This window comes from Diabrotica undecimpunctata, chromosome 1 (assembly GCF_040954645.1).
Source record: "Diabrotica undecimpunctata isolate CICGRU chromosome 1, icDiaUnde3, whole genome shotgun sequence".
NCBI classification, from domain to species: domain Eukaryota; kingdom Metazoa; phylum Arthropoda; class Insecta; order Coleoptera; family Chrysomelidae; genus Diabrotica; species Diabrotica undecimpunctata.
Window position 1 is genome coordinate 108,943,690 of NC_092803.1, and position 22,652 is coordinate 108,966,341.

The 22,652-nt window shown below is 31.9% G+C and overlaps 2 protein-coding genes across 2 annotated transcripts; both read right to left on the minus strand.

Moving 5' to 3' along the window:
- Nucleotides 1-884: 884 nt before the first annotated feature.
- Nucleotides 885-19,113, minus strand: kri (uracil phosphoribosyltransferase krishah). The gene is made up of 4 exons (XM_072546294.1): nucleotides 18,805-19,113; nucleotides 18,033-18,345; nucleotides 17,235-17,390; nucleotides 885-7,495 (listed from the first exon to the last, which is right to left on the minus strand). Exons 1-4 carry the CDS (start codon nucleotides 18,921-18,923, stop codon nucleotides 7,421-7,423), a joined length of 663 nt encoding a protein of 220 aa, XP_072402395.1. The 5' UTR covers nucleotides 18,924-19,113; the 3' UTR covers nucleotides 885-7,420.
- On the minus strand, nucleotides 5,600-6,196 carry LOC140434298 (uncharacterized). Its single transcript, XM_072522457.1, has one exon. The coding sequence runs from the start codon at nucleotides 6,194-6,196 to the stop codon at nucleotides 5,600-5,602; it is 597 nt and encodes a 198-aa protein (XP_072378558.1).
- Nucleotides 19,114-22,652: the final 3,539 nt, after the last annotated feature.

The following is a 22,652-nucleotide window of genomic DNA, read 5'->3' on the forward strand; positions in this document are numbered from 1 at the left end:
ACAACTGATTTAAATGAAGACGGAATTATTCCCACGTCGAAAACATATCACACAATGACACTAATTATCAACGGTAAGATAAGAACCGGGATTATAGTGTTTTTGACAATTACTTATGAACATTTTAATCACGTTTTGTATATGTGTCAGTTTGTGGGTTTGTTTACGGTACCCCAAAGTACCTTTTTTATGAAAATGCATCCAGTTAATTATTTATATAACAAAACTGTCAAAATGACAATATATGAAAAATTCCGTTAAGATCTCATATATATTAAAATTTGAAATTTGGTTAAGTAAATGGATAAAATAGCAACAGAAAATCTCATTTTGTTGCAGTTTTTATGAATAATACGACTTTTGATCCAAAATACAACAACAATGATGATAATTTTGATGAAAAATGTGAAACATTCAATTTTTTAGATAATGCTCCCCTCGATGTCTGGGAAACTGATTTTAATCAACGATGGAACTATAAATCTAATTAATATAATATAACTCAATGGTTACTGGCAAAAGCCATTGTACGACAACACTTGCCCCTTACCAACCCGACCTGAGGCAGCGTGGTAAGGTATGCCTCGCGACCCCTTATGAATCATTGAAATAAGGGAGGCTGCACCGTAATTGGAAACGGTTGATAAAGCTGCACATGATGATGATGATATATATATATATATATATATATATATATATATATATATATATATATATATGTATATATATATATGTATATATATATATATATATATATATATATATATATATATATATATATATATATATTACAATAACTGTTCTTAATCTTGTACATTTTAGAATCTTGACTAAGGCAAGGGTTGCCTGCCGGAACGTTGATTTCTATGGAAATAAAAATCTAGTTCCACATGTAATATAATTTATTGAACCTAAACCCAAAAAAAAACTAATTTTATATTAAATAAAGTACGGTTCAAGAAACTCAAAACTATAATATATATATATATATATATATATATATATATATATATATATATATATATATATATATTATGCATAAACTAAATAACTAAACAACGAATAATTAACCACAATATATATTACAAAATAAACAGCATAAGAAAAAGTTAAGTATATTTATGATATGTCATAAAATAAAATATATCTTTCACACATTGTTTATTAGACCGCTACACCAAACATATGCGTAAATGATAAATTTGACAATTTCTATTACATTATTTATTGGGAATGGGTGCAATATTGACAATGTGTTCTGAACATTTATATTTTAATTATACCTTAAAATTGTAGCATTTAATTTAAGTACATATTTTATTTGATTGCAATAAAACTAAAATCAGGGCAAAATAATTATAAAACTTCTTGGTTGTAATTAAAAGATTTAATTAATATGTAGAATATTATTTACCAAATATTTATCATTTTCAAGTATTCTTTGTATACACATATGTGTACACGTAAGATAGTCTATGCCTCTAGAATACAACGCATAGTTAAATATTATGTTTATATGGGATTAAGCCACACTTATGGGTTGTAATGAAAATTACATTTGTAACTAACGTTTGACGTTTCGATTTCCACTTCGAAAATCGTTGTAAAAAAAGATTATTTTAAGAATTGTGCCTATATCAACTGGGTTATACGTTTTCAGAAGACCAAAGTCCAAAATCATGAAATATATGAGAAGGGGGAATTATGTCCTTGAATGGTACAAATTTAAACCTGGTGAGTGAAGTAAAGTATTTTGGAGTAATATTAGACTCGAAGTTTACTTGGAATCAGCGTATAGAACGAATAACCTGGAGCGCGGTGACTACGTTAAGGCATGGTGACCTTTTTGCAGTTTCGCAACTGTATATAAACATTGTTTAAATATTAACAGATTGTTTGCTAGTTTTGATTCTCTCCATATAGTTAGCGAAGATTTCGCTTAAAAAAACCTAGACACTATTTAACAATAAACGGTTGTCGATACAAAGTTGCAATTAATAGACTGTTCGTTCATACATTGTTGTGAACAATGAAGCATAGAAAAATGAGTGTATTTTGTTAAAATTGAACATCGCTTGGGTAATTATCGGCCAGACGTAGTGTCAACTTGTAAAAACAAATCGTTAACCAACCGTCTTTGTCAGTGAGACTGTTGTGGTTGCTGCATGTCGAACAAGACATCGTTTTAGTACATTCTCCTTCCTTTCTGATGGCCTCATATGTTAGATGTCATCGTACGTGCAGAAAACAACACACAACAAAAGTAGAAAAATCCTTCCTAATAATAATTACTTCTAAATTTTAAAGTCATTAATACCGCAACATCGTAATTAATTTGTAAAATATTAAGACGGGTAGTTTACATTATTACTTTATTTTACCCAATTATGGCTCGAATTTCACAAGGAAGAGTACTCTGACCAATAAGTATCTTACACTCACTGTGGATTTACCGACATTTCCAGAACTCTCTATTGCAACATAAGCAGACGACTCAGTTTTGCTTTCTTCACATAAAGACCCAACCACAGCATCACTCGGAAAGTGCATACCGATTTAAATGCAATATAAAGTTGTAATCAAGCATGTGGTGTTCAGAAGTACTGCATACGATAATTAATGCTTCTTGGAATATGCCAAATAATACCATAGCCCGAGGCCTTAAAAAAAACAACCGTACAGGAAGAAGATACCAAATTTAGCCAACGATATGAACAGACTAAGAGATCACCCTACTAACTTAGTATAAAACCTAACGAGATAACTAGATTGACGACTACTTAAGTGAAATACTCTAGCCAGCATGCTGAATATAATACTACCAAACATAAGTGACACTGTGTCAGTGTCAAGAATATATAGCAAACTGTCACTGATTATTTTTTTTCCACGCCACTAATTAAACACATACGGATAATTTGCTTATTGTAATTATACTAAAGATTGTAAATAAATTCAAAAAATTACATTTGATATAAACTAAAATATTTATAAAAATGACTTCAAAATATAAAGTAAGTAAATATGTAAGTAACTTTTCAGCATTTACGCTATATATTTATATACAAAGTACATAAATTAAAATATTTGTAAAACTGACTTTCATACTAATAAAAATTTAATATTTCCGATCTTTCAACTGGTATCTAATAATGGTACTTTAAAGATTTTACTATTAGCATATATTTGATGAAAAGTCATCTTAAGGATAGAATATTAAACCACTGTTTCTAAATTTTCACAAAATTCTCAATAAGTAATATAACACTCTCGTATATAGCTGGTAAAAACAATAATTGGGAAGAACCAGTTGCTGGTTATTAATAATTATGTTTATTTTTTTTATTAATTTCCTGGATTTTAGCTGCCTCTCTTTAAATTTACTTGATCTTTTATAGTAAAGTTTTTTAAAAGTTCTCTCTGTCCATTCGATGTCAATGTTGGGACCATTTCACAAGTTAATTTGTGAATTGTGCTTTCTTGGTTTTTGATTTGTTGTTTTTTATATCTAATTTATATTGGATAATATAACAATCCAACAGGTAAATCTGTTCGATATTCGCTCATATATATATATATATATATATATTTAATAAAAATAGTTAATAGTTTTGGTTTATTAAAAAACCATTGTTTTGGCGACGTTTCGGCATGGTCACACTTGCCATTATCAAGTCAGATTAGTTCTGCTTCTTCTTGATGTTCCCGGAGAACTGATTTCTCGATCGCTGCACGCTCTGTTTAAATACCTTTTAGCGCTTCTTGTGATTGGTCCTGTGCGCAGAGTTCGCGGGGTCTTCTTCGCTATTTTAATTTCTACCGTTTTCTGCAGAATTGGTTTCCACGTATTTTGGAGTCTTTGGGCATCATCTCTGGTATTTAAATTTTTTGGATGTTTTTCGATCTCTATGGCTTCCCTGATTACACGTTTGGCCTTATTTTCGATGTTGGTTAGCATTGTTGATCCATTTAAGTTTATTCTGTGTCCTGTGTTTATGGCATGTTGCGCTAGGGATGAAGTCTTCTCTTTTCTTTCGATGACGTTTCGATGTTCTTCGCGTCTAACTTGTATCCTTCGATGTGTCTATCCGATGTACGATTTATCGCATTCCTTACATGGAATTCTGTATACACCTTGATTTTCCAATGCAACTTTTGTTTTTGCAGTTGGTAATATGATTGCGATTTTTCTGCCGGTGTTAAAAATAGTCTCTATTTTTTCTTAGCACTCTGCTGATTTTGTCTGTCGTACCGTTTATATAGGGCAGGATAGTTTTTCCGACTAGTTTTTCTTCTTTTTCTGGATCTTTGCTTTTGTTTCAAGATTTCTGTGCCTTTTCAATCGTAGACATGGAGATGCCATTTTTTCTTAGAGCTGTTTCGACTTTGTACATTTCTTCGTGCTTATGGTCCTCATCTGCCAGTTTCTCAGATCTTGTTATTAAGGTTTTTATTCTTCTTCTTCATGTGCCATCTCCGCGACGGAGGTTGGCAATCATCATGGCTATTCTGATCTTAGATGCTTCTGTTCTGAATAGTTCAATTTTTATTCAAGGTTTTTATTACCGAATTTAATTGTGCAGGATAATGGTGTGAGTCTGCGTGTAAGTACCTGTCAGTATGGGTTGGTTTTCGGTATATTGTATGTCCTATGCTTCCGTCTTCTTTCTTAATAACTAACACATCTATAAATGGAAGTTGTTGGTTATTCTCCCGTTCCATGGTAAATTGTATATTTGGATGAATATTATTAATGTGTTGTAGGATTCATTAAGTTTCTCTTCTTCATGCGTCCGGATAATAAATGTGTCGTCAACATACCTAAGCCACAGTTTGGGTTTATGCTCTGCTGTTTCTATTGCTTTCGATTCCATATCTTGCATAAAAAGGTTGGCTATTACGGGTGACAGTGGTGAACCCATCGGTGCTTCTTCGACTTGTTTGTACCTCTGGTCCTTGTAGATGAAATAGGTGTTGTTTAAGCAATGCCTCGTCAAGTTTAGTGTATCCTGTGGTATTGGATATTTTCTACATATAATTTCTAATGATTCTTCTACTCGGACATTGGTGAATAATGAGATTACATCAAAGCTCACTAATAAGTGTTCAGATTCAAGAATAACGTCCTTTATACGGTCGATAAAGTGGCATGCGTTCTTGACGTAAGAATCCGCTTCCTCCGCATATGGTTGTAGCTGGTCAGCCAGAAATTTTGCCAGTCATTGTAACGGTAATCCGATAGAGCTGACTATTGGTCGTAATGGTAGCTCTGCCTTATGTACTTTGGATAATCCCATTTTGGGTAAACCATAAAGTTTTGGACATCTTGACGACTTTTCCCGTGGAATGAGTGGAACTGTTGATGTTTGACGCTTGTATTTGACCCAATAGTTGTTGGGTCTGTTGCGATTTTTTGATATGCACTATCGTTTAGAATGTTCTTTATTTTTGTGTCGTAGTCTTCAATGTTCATTATGACAGTATCGTTGCCCTTGTCAGCTGGAAGTACGATAATGTCTGTGTTTTTTTGTATATTCTGCAAGGCTTTCTTTTCTTCGTAAGTTAAATTCGTTTTCGAAGATTTGGCTGTTCTTAATATTTATGATAGATCTTGTCGAATAATCTCGGCTGTTTCTGATGGTAGTTTAGTGATGGTCGTTTCCACTTCGCTAATGATATTTTTGACGGGAATCCGTCTCAGTGCAATAGCAAAATTGAACCCTTTGAACAGGACACTATTTATAGCTTCATCCAAAGTAAGATTTGAGAAATTGTAGACTAAATTACTGGATTCTGTTGTTGGTACTTCCTTATTCTTTGGTCGTTGTTGTAGTATCATTTTCTCAAACTTTTTGATGTGTTTTTCCTTGGTGAGATCAGCATCTGTCTCCGATCGAAAGTTTGTGAGTTTGTCAAAGATGTTCCACAGAGTCGGATGTACTTTGTTACTTAGTGTGAGATATAGCTTGAGCAACTCTGAATTTACTTTATCGATGTCTCGTCTGGAGTCTTGAATCGCTTTAGTAAGTGCTAGACTTGCCCTTTTTAAAATATTCTTAGTTTTGTAAGTAAGGTTACAAAGTAACTTACTTCGCTTTGACCGTAGTTTTCCATATCGTCTAAGGTCTCGTAGAATTTCCTCCCCGTAGAGGTTAATTATATTGGAGTTAATTACTGCTACAATTCTGGAGTACATAATTTTGAGAAGATTCTAAATATTTTTATGTATGGAATGAAACCACAACCGGAAGAGGCTCATAACACATTTCTTCATGTCTAATAAAGCACTTAAAACTTAATGCAAAACAATAAAAAGCATGTAACCATTTACAGAGATACCTGTGTACGTCAAAATAGCAACATAAATATGTGTTTGGTATTAATGGGGTTATCGATGTTATAGATCAAAAGTTTTTGGTTCTAAAACGACGCTGATTTTGGCAGTGTCGAATAAGCAACAAAAGAAAAGATCATATTCTATGTTACAGAAGACTGGCATTAGAGGAAGGTAATGAAGAACTACGTGACGGAACAGAAAACTTTTAGAAAACCAAAAATGAATGTACTTAACGTGCTAATAATGTGACACTATTTAAGTTAAATGTTCAATAAAATTCATTGCTTTTCCAGATTAAAGTCGTTATGATTGAATTTATCTTGAACATGTTTAGAGTGAAAATAGCTTAAGTCAGTATAGCCCAATTTTTTGTATTGTATATGAAACATGTAGAATTCATATTTCTAGATAAGATTGATCACTTAAATGTAGACATTTTTCAGTTATTTGTATTCAAATATCGTTCTATTTGATTTTTTTTTCAAATAATTTTAACAAATCACTGTATTCCTCAGACATGCCTTAAATTGACTTGTGCCACTTTCATTTTCACCAATTGACACTAAACTCGTTAAACAACGACGCAATTACCAAATATATGAATGGGTCTATACAAATAGATCGGGTGTTGCACTATCTATGGGTTGTATTATTCATTTTTTGGTATTCGAACCATGTACATTGAAATAGTTGACAACAAATCGTTGACACTGTGAATTTACTTATGATGAATTATGTGAGGGTTTAGAAGACAATAGTTTTATAAGTTATAAATTAACATTTCTAGAAATACATTTACAAATCTTTTAATGCTAGATTCGCGAACATTTACACCCCGCTGAGAAAAACTTGTGCCATTAACTAAAAAAACTTTACATGTTAACATTTTTTATATATTATTTAATTATTTTCTTAGTTAACTATATATATAAAATATAATAATCACCAAATCTCCCAACTCAAACAGGCCTATGAATGATTTTCTACATGGGCGAATTTTTACATTATCAAACACATGAAATTGCGGATCTGCGCATGATTAGCTGATTTGGTGTTTGTTTCTTTGTTAAGTATATTTCAGCCTTAATCTGTACCAAAATATTTCTGGCCAAAGTGATTAGGTGCCACTGGATGAACTTCTGATGTAGATATTTTCATCTAAAACAAAATTTAAAAAAAAAATAACTTTCAATGTGCTATATTGTAATTATAATAAGAGGTCTGGCAATTAAGTTCCGAGACTGTTGATATATTATCCTTATTTAGGAATTTTTTATAATTTTTACCCATCAATATACTCCCTTTCCGCATCCCTACACGGTTCCATGCGAACTTTTCACTGTGAAACAGTACCGCAGGTCATCTTCCATTAGGCTATCCTCTAATGATTCGCAGATGATTTCTTTCAAGCAGGATTTGATTTTTGAGAACAGATAGAAGGATGGGACATAACTCTGACCTTGTTTTTGGCTAAATACTCCCTGACCTAGTGCGTGCTGAGAGCTGGCCTATTGTCCACGATCAAGGAGTTTTCTTTCCACACTTCGGGCCTCTTTTTCTGAATTTTTTTCCTTAAGTCTTCGTAAAACCTCTAAATGATAATACTGATAACTATCTGACCTTGTCGTGCCCATTTTGTCTGAATTTCACCACATATATCGAATAAAATAATCAACATTGCCTTGAATTTGGATTTGCTCATCGTCGCTTTTTCGACCATCAGAGAGCTTGGAGTCTTCCAGTACATGGATTACCGCTTGATTTCAGAGATATATTGAAAAATCCATGTTTTATCACATCGAAACATTTTGTTCTTCTCGCTACACATGTGAAATCAGCCTTGGAACTTAATTGCCAGACATAGTATATTCATGAGAAGAAAACAATAATGGTCTTCATGTTTTAATTTTAAAGCTAGATATTTAAATGAAACTCTAAAATTAATTATTAATGTTACAGTAATAACTGCTATTGTCTATTAAGTCAACTTTTACTTGTGTAAAATGAAATTAGGAAAATACAAACCTTGCAAAAACATGGAACAAGTTTGGTGAAGACTTGATCAATGTGAAAGTATTTCTACTTGGGGTGTTATACATACACAGGTTCACACACACCTTTTAATTAGGAAAACATGGATGAATAACAGTTTTGAGATAGTACCATGTTGTATATTATACTTCCCTTATTGGCCTACTTTTCATATTTATAAAGAACAATGTTTGCCCCATGGACGTAGTTTGCCCAGATAAGAAGAGTGTGATAAGGGATTATTTGGATGAGGTTTATACTGGAATGAAACTTATTTGTTTAATTGTTCTGTAACTTGTTTTTTGTAAGTTTGTATATATATATATATATATATATATATATATATATATATATATATATATATACATATATATATATATATATATATATATATATATATATATATATATATAAGTATATATATATATATATATATATATATATATATATATAAGTATATATATATACAGGGTGAGTCATGAGGAACTTTACATACTTCTACCATATGTAGAGTCCCTCAGGGAGCATATCATGTGGCCACTAAAAAATGTCAACTCCTCTTCTTTATTAATTAACAGGGTGATTTGTGTAATTGCCCATTTATTTCATTTTACTGTAGTGTTTATACGGCTAATTTGATTTTTTTAATTTTTGTATGATACAGTACACTACTATCAAGCATTCGACTGGTATTAGCTAAACTAAAAAATTCCAGGACTGGCTTTGGAAAAATTAATTTAGGGATTCGTATTAAATATTACACCCTGTATATATTTTTTTTAAAATGCAATAAGTGATTTTCAAACTACATAAATAGCCAATGAAAACGACATATGCGACAATGTTGTCGCACTTTTATTAAATTTTTAGTGAACGATCAAATCTTACCAAAAATAGAACAACCATAATGAAGTATCAAATTATAAGGTAATTAACCCATTAAGGGCCGAGACAATAAACAAAGAGAAATTTGACAATTGATTTATTAGATTGGATTAAAAACACATAAATTAAGACTAATTTACAACCAAAAAGAATTTTTTTTTCTCATGAAAGGAAAAACAGGTGGGTCGCACTTTTGGCCGAATACGCATACAATTTTTAAAAAAGGAACATATTGTATCTTAACTGTAAATTAAATTTTAAGATGAAAATTTTCGAAACATTCGGGGTGTAGATGCACTGTACACTTTTTACATAAATAAATAGTATTACTTTTGCACATCCGACATTTTCTTCTTGCACTATTATCGTCTCTTTTTACAATGTGGCCATTTTGCACGAATGTCGCCCGAAATATGGAACCATTTCCCCGTCAATGGAAAGATTTTTTGCAAAGACTCCAGATTGTGAAAACTTTCGGTTAATTATTTCAAAAATTGGTGACAATTTTGCAAATTTATCATTTTTATTCAGTAAGGTGTTATCTGACAAATGTATATTCTGTTTGATTGAACGAAATCTATGTCGGCTCATGCTTTCTCTTACAATGTGCACTTCTTTATCCTCATCCTTCGACCAATACATACCAAGTTGAGGCAGACTGTGATAACCAGATAATATACATATGCCAATAAATTTTTTTAAATCTGTGGCGGTTATTCTGCGATGCATAAATATTTGTAAAATATCGAATGCTCTCACTTACTTCTTTATCAAAAAAGAGTAAAAAAACTTCAATGTGACTTGCCTCCATGGTTGGCTTTTATATTTTCTAAATATTGATCAGACTGATGTTGAATTACTGCCGAGTACGAAGGAGTATCTGTTTTTACCCAACTTGGGACAAATTTGGATTTATTATTTTTGCCTGGTTCTTTCTTTGGACGTTTTGATCTGTGGTTCAGAGGAATATCATCATCAGAATTCCCATTCACTTGTATTTCATATATACCTGCAATATCTGTTTTTATTCCTTCTGTACCAATAATATTATCATCAATGTCTTCTACATCGGAAATTTCATCTGTTTCCGGCGGCACATAAACCACATCAAGTGAGTCAGCATTTTCACAGTCTGAGTCTTCTTCTAACAAAGCCATTAACTCTTTAGTAATTAGTACCCTCTTCATTACCTATTTCGAGAATTTACTAAAATAAACAAAAACATGCACTACTAAAAATATACTACTACTATATACACGCATTCATATGATAATAATTTAGCTTACCTTATTTCAACTTATATGGAATATAAAACAAATAAACACAAGGAAACTTTCAAACTGATTTAAGTCAAGAGAAAAGCAAATATAATAGTATTGACTATTGACGAGATCGTAATTTCAGATTGTTTAGTCTACGAAAAAAATATAATATGGTTTCGGCCAAAGGTGCGTATACGAATCCATCGTATAAACATGCAATTATAGACCTTATTTTTAAAGTATGAATGAATAAGTTTTTAGAATAATAAAAATTTCAACATATTTTTATAATTATAGAATACAAAATATGAATTAAGTTTATAATTAGTATCGGAAAAAATTTTTGTACGAAGATGTGCATAAATCATTAAATTATGCAAAATTATAATAATCTTAAAATATTTAAAAAGTAATATTTTTATCAAAAGAAAAATGATACTATATACCTCAATCTATTGAGATGTTACTTCAATAAAAAGAGAACATTAAAAAAAATTTCGGGCCAAAAAAAAATTAACAATAAAGGTTGCGTTTACGCACCTTTGGCCGTAAATGGGTTAATTTAAACAAATATTATAAATTTCAAACATTTTAATTGAAATGATAAACTGAGTCACTGCACAACAAAAAACAGTAACTACTAACAATAACGAAGAACAATTTAAAAAAAAAAACTGAAAATATGTATGTACATAGTTATGATAAACACATAAATTAGAACTGGAAAAGATACATGAATGGTAACAAAATAAAAATAATTCAAAATAGATTTTCGAAATGGAACCCTGCAGCCTGTACACATTTTTGTTGCCGAATTGTTAGTTGACGTATTGAATTACGGATACTCTGGGGATCGTTTCTAATAGTATTACAACAATGTATAATTCTATCAATTAATTGTTGTCGGTTATTAATATTCACTGCGTAAACTAGTTGCTTTAATCGTCCCCAAATATGGTAATCAACGGGATTGAAATCAGGGGATCTTGAAGGCCACGAAATAGGACCTGCACGTCCTATCCACCTGTTGCCATAAACCTTATTGAGATGTCTCACTGCCAGTAAAAAGTGTAGGGGTGCCCCATCATGCTGAAAATACATCCCTCGGATAGCAACGTTCGCGTTGGCAAGCAAATTCGGCAAAATATTTTGTAGAAAGTTCAAATAGACCTGCCCTGTTAAAGGACCATCAAAAAAGTGAGGACCTACTAATTGGTTATTTATGACACCAATCCACACGTTAACCGAAAACCTTAACTGAAAACGACGTTCTCGAATAGCATGGGGATTTTCTTCTGCCCACACATGTGAATTTCGTGAATTATTTATCCCGTCTCTGGTAAATTGGGCTTCATCTGTAAATAGTGTCCTGTATAGCGTTGGTCGACTATTGTTAATCCATCTACAAAATTCCAACCTATCGATCTCATCTCCAGCATGTAATCGCTGAACCATTTGAATGTGATATGGGTATAGATTATTTTTTTGTAAGACTCTACTTACTTTTGATTGAGTAACATTGAGTTCTCGACTTACTTGTCTAGTGCTTATTGTAGGGTTCATAGTAACGGCGTCCATAATGTCATCTTCCTGCGCTTCATCTACATGTCGCTCTGTTGTTCCACTAGGAAAAGTGCCATTTTCTGGCAAATAATTAAAAACTGACCCAAATGTTGGATGACTGAGAGTTCGACGATTAGGAAATCTCCTGCGATATTCTCTACTAGCAGCCCTACCATTCCCATTACAGAATCCATAAACAAATATTATGTCTGTATATTCTGTGGTCGAAAACTGATGTGGCATTTTGAACGAAAGTAACAAAAGCTCTACCAAAACTAACACAATGTACTTAACGTAGATATGACAGAAGAAATATGTATTCTTGTACACATAAATAACAATTGATAATGACAATAATGACAATGGGTATAAAATATCAAGAAACGTCAAACGGTCAACGCCAACCTTCATTTTAAACTTTTTTAGATTTATTTTTATTTAGTACAGTTGATGCAATGTATTATTATTTGACATAAAATTTTAATCATTTAAAATCAACAAAAACTAACACATACAAGAGGTTTGACTTTTTAATCAATTTAATTTATTATTTATCGAAAATAATGCCCCAATACGATCTATGAGTAAAAATTTAAAATTGAAAAACAATTGATTCTATCGTAGAGATAATACAAAGTGACAGTAAAGATGTTAATTTTCTACGTATTAGATTATGTTGTAGGAACTCATTTTAATTAAAATGTTTGAAATTTATAACATTTGTTTAAATTAATACCTTATAATTTGATACTTCATTATGGTTGTTCTATTTTTGGTAAGATTTGATCGTTCACTAAAAATTTAAAGTGCGACAACATTGTCGCATATGTCGTTTTCATTGGCTATTTATGTAGTTTGAAAATCACTTATTGCATTTTAAAAAAAATTTATACAGGGTGTAATATTTAATACGAATCCCTAAATTAATTTTTCCAAAGCCAGTCCTGGAATTTTTTAGTTTAGCTAATACCAGTCGAATGCTTGATAGTAGTGTACTGTATCATGCAAAAATTAAAAAAATCAAATGAGCCGTATAAACACTGCAGTAAAATGAAATAAATGGTCAATTACACAAATCACCCTGTTAATTAATAAAGAAGAGGAGTTGACATTTTTTAGTGGCCACATGATATGCTCCCTGAGGGACTCTACATATGGTAGAAGTATGTAAAGTTCCTCATGACTCACCCTGTATATATATATATATATATATATATATATATATATATATATATATATATATAAGTAGTATATATATATATATATATATATATATATATATATATATATATATATATATATATATATATATATATTCTACAGTATTCACTGCCTTCCCTCGCTCAACCGTTTCCATCTCTCTGTTGTCCCATTCTCCATCGTTTAGGCCTCTCTTACTCATGGCGTCGTCTACTTCGTTCCTCCAAGATGTTCGGGGTCGTCCTCTTTTCCTCCTTCCTATGGGGCTCCATTCGGTTATTCTCTTTATCCATCTGCTGTCGCTAGTTCTTCTTTCAATTGGTGTCCATACCACTTTAGTCTTTTTTGTTCTATATATGTTAATATGTCTGTTTCTATTGATGTTCTTTGCTTTATTTCGTCATTACTTCTCTGTTGCTACTATTTTACTGCTGTTTTTCTTGTTTATGATCCAATTTTCAGCCCCATATGTCATAATACTTCGCACTTATGTTTTATAAATCTGTGTTTTTGTCTTCATATTTAGGTGTCTATCCCACCATACTGAGTGAAGTTGTCGGATTGCTGTTCTTGTTTGTTCTAATCTTTGTGTAATTTCTTCCTCTGTTGTTGCCTTTTTCGTGATTATAAACCCCAAGTATTTGAATTTATTTATAAGCTTGTACATTGTTTATTTTTCCTGAATGTTTTGAAACATGTTCTTTTTTATCCAATGTCTTAGTTTCTATAATAGGTATATAAGCTCAGATCCAAATTCCATAGATCATTTCTTGAATTATTATTTATTTAGCACATGGTGTGCATGGAGAATATAAATGATTATAGAGTACTATAAAAACAGATATACATCAAAACACATAAGGTTTGTCTTTTTAGTTTTGCATATAGCCGTTTAGAGGACGCCACCAATAAAACCTTCCGACATAAATGAAACCTCAATCTTTGTTGACATAAATCGAGAATTTCATTGCGATATAAGTCGTGTAGATACATTGAATTTTTGAAATTAGCAAGTCGGTCGAAAAATGGATCTTAACAGAGAACATTTTCGAGCAATAATTTCTTACAATTTTCGGAGAGGATTATCCCAACAGCAATGTCTCGCTGAAATGGTTTCTGTGCTTGAGAATGTAGCATCACACCAGTCAACTATTTCTCGCTGGTATTGCGAATTTCAACGTGGTCGCTCCAGTATCAGCGATGAATCCAGGGCAGGTCCACCCAAAACAGCAGTCACACAGCAAAACATTGATGTGGTTCGTCAGCTATTTAAGGATAACCGCCACATAACATACCGGGAGATAGAGCATAGAGGCATCTTTGAGAATTTCAAAGTCCAAAGACCTCGATCCAAAAGATCCTATATGAAGAAATGTGTGCTACGAAGTTGTTTTCCTGTTTGATCCATCATTTGCTCACAGAAGAGCAAAAAGCGGTTCGTGTCAATTGGTGTTGAAAAACATTGAAACGATTCAGCAAAGGAAGCTTAAAAAACATTTATAGTATTGTTCGGGGCGATGAATCTTGGATTTAACCCTACGAACCGGAAAATAAACGCCAATCCGCTGTGTGGGCGTTTTACGATGAGGAAAAACCAACAAAAGTGATCCATTCTCGAAGTGTGTCTTGAAAGAAAATAGTCGCAACTTTTGTGTAAAAAATTTGGTTATGTGGCAACAATTGCTTTAGAAGATCGAAGAACTGTTACTTTTGACTGGTATATAACTTTTGTTTACCAGAAGTTATCGCTAAACTCCGACAAAGCAACACACAAAGTCAAATCATCCTACATCAGGACAATCCAAGTGCTCACACTGTATAGCCCGAAACGAAGTCCCAACGACTTCTTCACATTCTCAAAGATCAAGAATTCAATGTGTGGGCAGTGATTCCAGTCGCCAGAAGAAGCCATCGATGCATTTAAAACACCGATTTTGCAGGTGTCAACTGAAGACTGGAATAACTGTTTTACCAATTGGTCTGAATGTATGTAAAAGTGTATCGATCTTGGTGGGACATATTTTGAAAAGCCATAAAGTACCTAAGTCTATATACTTTTTGTCTATGGCTATATGCAAAACTAAAAACACAACCCTTGTTTATTTATGATATGTAAAATATTGCCACAGACACAGGAACGATGGTTATTCATAATTATAGTTTTTTGTGGAGATCATTAATCTACTCCAGTGCAGCATCTGGAATGGGAAAAATCGATTATGCTACCAAAGTATGCCATCAGGGGCATTCTATCACAATGAGCTTAATGGTTTAGCAAGGTTGAAGATAGTTGTGTGATTGTATCTGGCTGAGTCCCCATTAATAATCAATCATTAATCAATAGTGAATCACAGCAAAGCCCATGTAATAAGGTTTGGAGTCTTCCATTCCAAATCAGAGTTAATTCCATACATGGTAAGTGCTCATTGAGGTTTACTGCTGTATGTGATGGGCTACAGTTTCTTAACATTCATTTCATTTTACATGGGCACTAAAACCTTCGACATGTTGTTCATGACATAACAAGTGGGGGCGATCTAGATTTAAGGGGAGTAGGGTATTTTTTTGCATTTTTGTTTTGTTTTTTCATTCGACAATATAATTCTTCAAGAGTATGCAGTTAAAATTTCATTGTAATCAGAGCAAAAATGGTGAGTAGTGACTCACATGGAAATTGGAATAAGTACAGTGTCAAGTTCTCATGATTATGCACTTGCAGCAGATAACAACTAATTTACTAGAGCAGATAAAATAGCTGCAGATGCACCAAAAAAAGGCCAGAGTTCAACGAAAGCCGGAGAAAAAAGATGCTTTAGATATTTTAGCAGGAAGTGTGTCGCTATATGGGTCTGGAATAGACAATACTGAAAAAAAAATAAGCCTTTCTTTTAATCACTTTTTTCTCTGAATATTTTTTTTTTAAGTTAGTGTTACCTGTATCTCAAAAACTACTTGATTGATCCTTCTCAAATTTTGCACACTTATTTTATAGATAAATTAGTAGGTCGCAACGTCAAGATATTGTCCATTTTGTTGTTATAATTAATTTTATAACATCAAATTAATCAAATTTTAATAAAAATTTTTCGAAAATTTATCTATGAAATTGAAAAATATTTAAATTAATGTTTTATTCTTTTTTCGTTGCCAGTGATTTTATCCTGTAAGAGACTGAAGATATGTGTTTTCTCATAGTTTAAGTTGCAATATAAAATTCTGTGGAAACCTTTCTATAAATTTGCTATAATGAGTGTTTAAAAAAATGTTTTTTGAATGTTTGAATTTTTCAGATCTGGGCATATAATGGCTAGTACTAGTAAACATGTGTTGAAGATATCCAGTATTACTGAATTTTTCAGTAATGACAACAAAACTACTATTACCTATTTAAACTATGAGAAAACGAATATTTTAGGGGATAAAATCACAAGCACTAAAACATAATAAAACATTAATTTAAATATTTTTTAACTTCATAAATAAATTCAATAATTTATTAATTAATTTTTAAATAACCCCGATAAAAACAACAAAATACCTTGAAATACAGTAAAAAACAATTGAAGTGTTAATCAAACAATAACATAACTTTAAAACATGAACATTGATAGTAAATATCTTAATATAGGTAATGGATTTTGACAAGAGCTATGACATTGTAAATAACAGGTAAACTTGTGTATTGTATCAGCATGACTCATAGCTCTTATTAAAATCTATTACCTCTACTGTGATATTCTTACCTCACAAATTCGCGAACAAAAAATAATACCAATGCACAGAACGAATGTTCATAACCAAAAGTCTTTATTTATTCTACTCTAAAATCCCTACCCATTGTGACATCCTAGCTTAGGTAGTCCATTGCAAATAATAACAAAATATTCAAGTGTCATGATTTTGTACCAGTTTTTTGTGTGCAGGAGTGTATTATAAAATGTGTGTCTATACTTTACCTTTGGATACATATCTAAGACAGTTTGTACAGCCTGGGGGGTACAAAATAAATTACTAAGTACTATACATTCTTCTTTAACCCCATGCTCTGTTAATACATTTACTGCCTTACTAACAGTATTTCCTGTAGACATTATGGGATACATAAGTAGTACCTTAAAAAACATAAAAAATAAATAAAACAATACAAATGCTAAAGTGAAATTTATATTCATCAATATCATCAATTATATAATGAGGAGAATTGGGAGTGGGGAATGAAGGACAATTAATAATATGCTAATGTTTGACCTAATGACCAAATTTAACATAAAATTAAAGAAACCAAGAGATACTCAAGAAGCACCTTAAGGATTGAATTCAGAATGCAACTCCATATTATAAAAAAAAGCACACAAAATCTCTCTCTAAATAAATATCTCTCCCCTTATAATATCACTACTGAAAGAGAAAAGACTGACTCTCAAAACTTGTTAAACATTTTAAAATTGTCTAGAAGAATGGTGCAAAATAGAAATAACAACTATGATTTAGTATATAAGATTCCCAAAACTAAAATTTCCTTATAGTATATTACAACTACACCCATATGCATTAAAACAAAGTAAAAAACTTCTCAGTCTGTTCTCTTTTGTACTAAGAATACTTAGTTCTTCTTTTTTATGCTAAACTAATGTATATGTAATTTACTACATAAGGTTCATTAATTGACTTTTGGATCAAATTATACTAACTTAATACTTTGGAAAAATCCAAAATGTTACAAATGTTCTAGTTTTTCTGGTAACAATACTTACATGCCTTTGGCAAATATCTTCTGGGAATCTAGCATAAACAACTTTAGCTTCATGAGTATCTAAATCTGATTCTACTAAAATCTTTCCTATTCTAATACTTCTACAACAATCTCTTAAACCCTGTTCCATTGCTTCACCAGATCGAACAATCGAAACACCACAATTGCCAGATTTATATTTCAATCCATCATACTTGGCCCCTGTAGGAGTAATGACATCACAGTCTGTAAATGGTAATTGATTCAAACTATCTTCTATCACAAGTCTAATTAAGCGATCAGCATAAAACTTGAAGTCACTTCTAGTGGTATTTCTAAAAAATATAATATTCATATTAAAGTTGTTCCATGAAAAAAAATGTTTCCAACAGATGCAGAAACAAATCTAGTCAATTAGCAATACACTGATTGCGCAATTATTGTAAAATAAAGTAGAGTTCACTGATTATAGAGTGGCTCATGTGAGACATTGTATCTGTACCTAGTGTAGGTCCACCTAAGATTTAGTATTTGAAAAAAAAAATGAAAACTATAATATTGTATATATCCGCTAAAATTTAGTGACGATGATTAATATATTCTAAAAAAGGGACATATAATGAATATTGAAATTTATTTTTTGGTAGGTAGAAAATTATACAAAATTATAAGAGAATAATAATTAGAATATTATTAAATATATAATGCACAATATCACAATTTCAGATTGAACGCAATGTTTTTAAGACAAAAATATTCTATTTGTACTGCATCCAGAACACTGTGATATTTACCTATCCCTTAAAATAGTCTGAAGTTCTTTGATTTGATCATGAGCTTGTAGTACATGCAGGCCTTTATAGGTTTTATAAAATTCGAAACCATTACAAGCTTCGTGGTCTTGACTACCCATGTTGCTTTTTTAATTGGACCGCTTAAAATTAAGATAGAAATAATTTTGTTTTTTTATTTAAGACCTTTAAAATTAGAAATTTAGGTTATGTTTAATCATCTAGTATTTGTATTTGCGGTTATTCATGTTCATGTCAATTCTTTATGCATTCTTTGCATCTAAGATATCTAAAGGTGGTCATACAATACAGAGGAGACAAGACATGATGGTGTAGACATTTTTTAAAAATCGTTGATATCAAAGAATTACTACCTCCAATAAAAATCCTTTAAAATCAACCGATACAGATGAAAGACATAAAATTTCAAGTTTCGTATAAAACTCAAATAATTTTATTTAGAGAAGATGATAATTACTGATCGTAAAACGTAAAACCCAGAATCCAACATACCAATTTACTATTAGATAATATTAAAGCAAAGTTTCTAGCTCCTATATTATCTACAATATACTGCTACTACTACTACTTATATACTGGCGTTGTATTAATTTTTCTCTACAGTAAAATGCTGAGGCGATCGTCACGAAATTAGCTAGACGAAATAGTTGTAAGAGTTCATTATCTCGACGAGTAAATCAACTGGCCCACAAATCACCTAGTAGGTCCGTAATCTAACATGTAATCTAATAGCGGTTTCATATACTTTGGAATTTACAAAAAATTGTTAAAATAAATTAATAAACTTTGTAAATCGACAATTGTATAAAAATCTTACAATAAAAAAATAATAAATAAATAATTATAAAAATATTATTTAAAATTTAAAAATACAGAAAACATAGTAGGAAGCTTGGCGCTAGTCTACCGCCTACTGTATGTACCACTTTTTCCTTTTTTATAAGGTGTCCAATGTCATTATCAAACGGTAAATTTGGGTAATTACGAATTTATCAAACGTGTATACACGGGGCATTTTTAATATCGAAGCCAATAATGCCAGGAGCACACACCCGAGCCACGAGCCAAAAAGAAAAATCGAGATTGGAGTGTGCTGTGGATGTGGAATTTACGACTTATGGGTAATTCAGCCATTTCACAAATCATAAACGTCAGTACATGACAAATTATGGTTTGCCATTGTCAACATAAAGGTTGATTGCATTCAAAATTATATTAGGAAAATCATAAATAATAAGTTACAATAGTTCGACCATGTAATGAGACATCCAGAAAGTTATAACCTTCTTCAGCTCATAATACAGGGCAAGATCGCCGTGAAAAATGATATGACTTCTACTAGGAATAGTCTCTAGCGAAGGACTGTAAAATAATATAGATTTTATATTACAAATATTTTACAAAGTACTATTCCTAGTAGAAGCCATATAATTTTTGTTATTTTAATTCTTACTAGCAAAAGAACAACAATTGTTTAGATGTGTGAAGTAATTAGCTGATATAAAACGTAGAATCGTATATACCGGTTACTGACTACATACTTTCAAAGTTTAACTCATAAGATATATTCATTAATCCGGAAAAAAACAGAACAATTATTTGAAGTATAAACGAGGTATGCTATGTGCTTTAAACTGACTTATATCCAGGCCACTTTGTTGTAGAATAAATTTGATCCATCTACCAATGGTTTGAGCAATTGGTTACTATGAGCGGCAGCTCATAGAAAAGGCCCGCGAATTTAAAATTCCAATAATAATCTGTTTTCTAGACTACCAAAAGGCATTTGATTGTGTGAAGTGGGAAGTTCTCTGGACAGTTCTTCATGAGATGGGAGTTCCAGATCATTTGGCAATATTAATTAAAAACTTATACGAAGATAACTCAGTTAAAATAAGAATTGAAAACCAGCAATCTGATACCTTCAAAACCAGCAGAGGTGTACGACAAGGGTGCATACTATCTCCAGACCTGTTCAATTTATATGGAGAATACATAATGAGGAACGCACTCGATGGATGGAGAGGCGGCATCTCCATTGCAGGAAAAAAGATCTCAAACTTAAGATTCGCAGACGATACAACACTGATAGCAACATCTGAAGAGGAGATGTCGAGACTGATAAAGAGAGTAGAAACCGAAAGCAACTAGTGTGGGCTCAAGATTAATAATCAGAAAACAAAAATCATGATTGTGGACCACGCGAATATCCTCCAAACAACAGGCGCCCTAAATCAATTCGAGAAAGTAGACGAGTTCACGTATCTAGGATCTTCCTTAAGCACCTCCTCCCATACGGAAATTCGCAGAAGAATAGGGATGGCCAAGAACGCGATGAGTCGACTGTCAAAAATATGGAAGGACCGCTCTTTATCCAAAAAACTTAAAATGAGACTGGTACGGACACTCATTTTTTCAATCTTCAGTTACGGTGCCGAAACATGGACAATAAAATCAGAGGATAGGAAAAGAATTGACGCATTCGAAATGTGGTGCTGGAGACGAATGCTACGCGTCTCGTGGACGGAGCACAGATCCAATCAGTCGATTCTCGAAGAGCTAAACATTCAGACCAGACTCTCCTCTCAGTGTCTTGCAAATGTTTTAAAGTTTTTTGGCCACATTGCGAGAAGAGACAATGACAACTTAGAAAGACTAATTGTATGCGGAAACGTAGAAGGACGTAGAGGCAGAGGACGCTCACCTATCCGATGGTCAGATCAAGTACAGAAAGACACTGGAGAGACGTTTTTCGAGTCCATAAGAGCAGCCCAAAATCGCAAGAGATGGAGAGAATTGACAGCCCGCATTGTAGGAAATCACGATCCTCAGCAATGAGGAAACGACAAGAGAGAGAGAGACCAATGGTTTGTGGAGTGGTCTTATGAAAAGGTTTCTTATGAGTCAGTAACAAAGCTCTGCATGATCCTCTTAAATATTTTGTCGTTTCCAAATGATTGCTTCAATGCTAAATATTTATGACGTTCAAATAATTTTTGTGTGTAAAAAACCAAATTTTATAGCCGGGCAAGCAGATACAAGAGTTCCCAAAATTTTTGCAAATTTTCTAGTTTTACACTCCGGTAGTTGCAAAAAATCTTTAAGCATTTTTAGAATCTTCAATTTTTTGCTGTTAGGTAATGTTACCGTCAAATTATTTGAGTCAAAAGTAAACCCTAAATATGTGCACACATTTGTAGGAGTAATGTTGCTTTTAGTCTGATTATTTAAAAGCTTAAATGTGTTAGTATTTCTACAGTTAATTTTACATTATGTTCACACTCTTTATATGATTTCCCTAGAATCAGAAAATCATTCAAATATGCTGTTAAAAGAACTCCCTTTTCTCTTAGAATTTCTACAATAGGTTTTAATATCTTTGTAAATATTCTAGGTGCACAACTTAAACCAAAAAGCAAAACAGTTGTATTCGTATAACGTAAAGTGCCATTAAATGTAAATCCTTAATATTTAGGATGAGATGTTTGTACCGGTATTAGCAAAAACCTTGAAAATATACATATCATCACTATGATCAACAATAGATATTGCACCACTAAGTATTAATTTATTTATAAGGTTTGTAATAATTTTTACTTTTTTAGTTGACCGTTTATCTTCAGAAGCTACAACTGTTTGTTTTGGTTTCTTTACAAGTGGGATAACCATACCTCTTATATAAGTTAATACCTTTTTGTTGCCATGATTTCTCTAACTCTTTCGCCGTCTTGACCTTATTGTCAAGATCATTACCAAAAGGGGATTCAGTGATGGTGTATCCTTTAATACCTCTGCGGTCTCTTCATTTAAATTAATGGCTATTAGTTCTC

Bases quoted from the DNA above. Each gene is read 5' to 3' on its own strand.
- LOC140434298 (XM_072522457.1), bottom strand. From the start codon at position 6,196: ATGTACTCCAGAATTGTAGCAGTAATTAACTCCAATATAATTAACCTC.
- kri (XM_072546294.1), bottom strand. From the start codon at position 18,923: ATGGGTAGTCAAGACCACGAAGCTTGTAATGGTTTCGAATTTTATAAA. The intron at 18,346-18,804 runs GTAAATATCACA...TATATTTTTTAG, and splicing joins CAGACTATTTTAAGGGATAG to AAATACCACTAGAAGTGACT. The intron at 17,391-18,032 runs GTAAGTATTGTT...ATGTTTTTTAAG, and splicing joins AAGATATTTGCCAAAGGCAT to GTACTACTTATGTATCCCAT.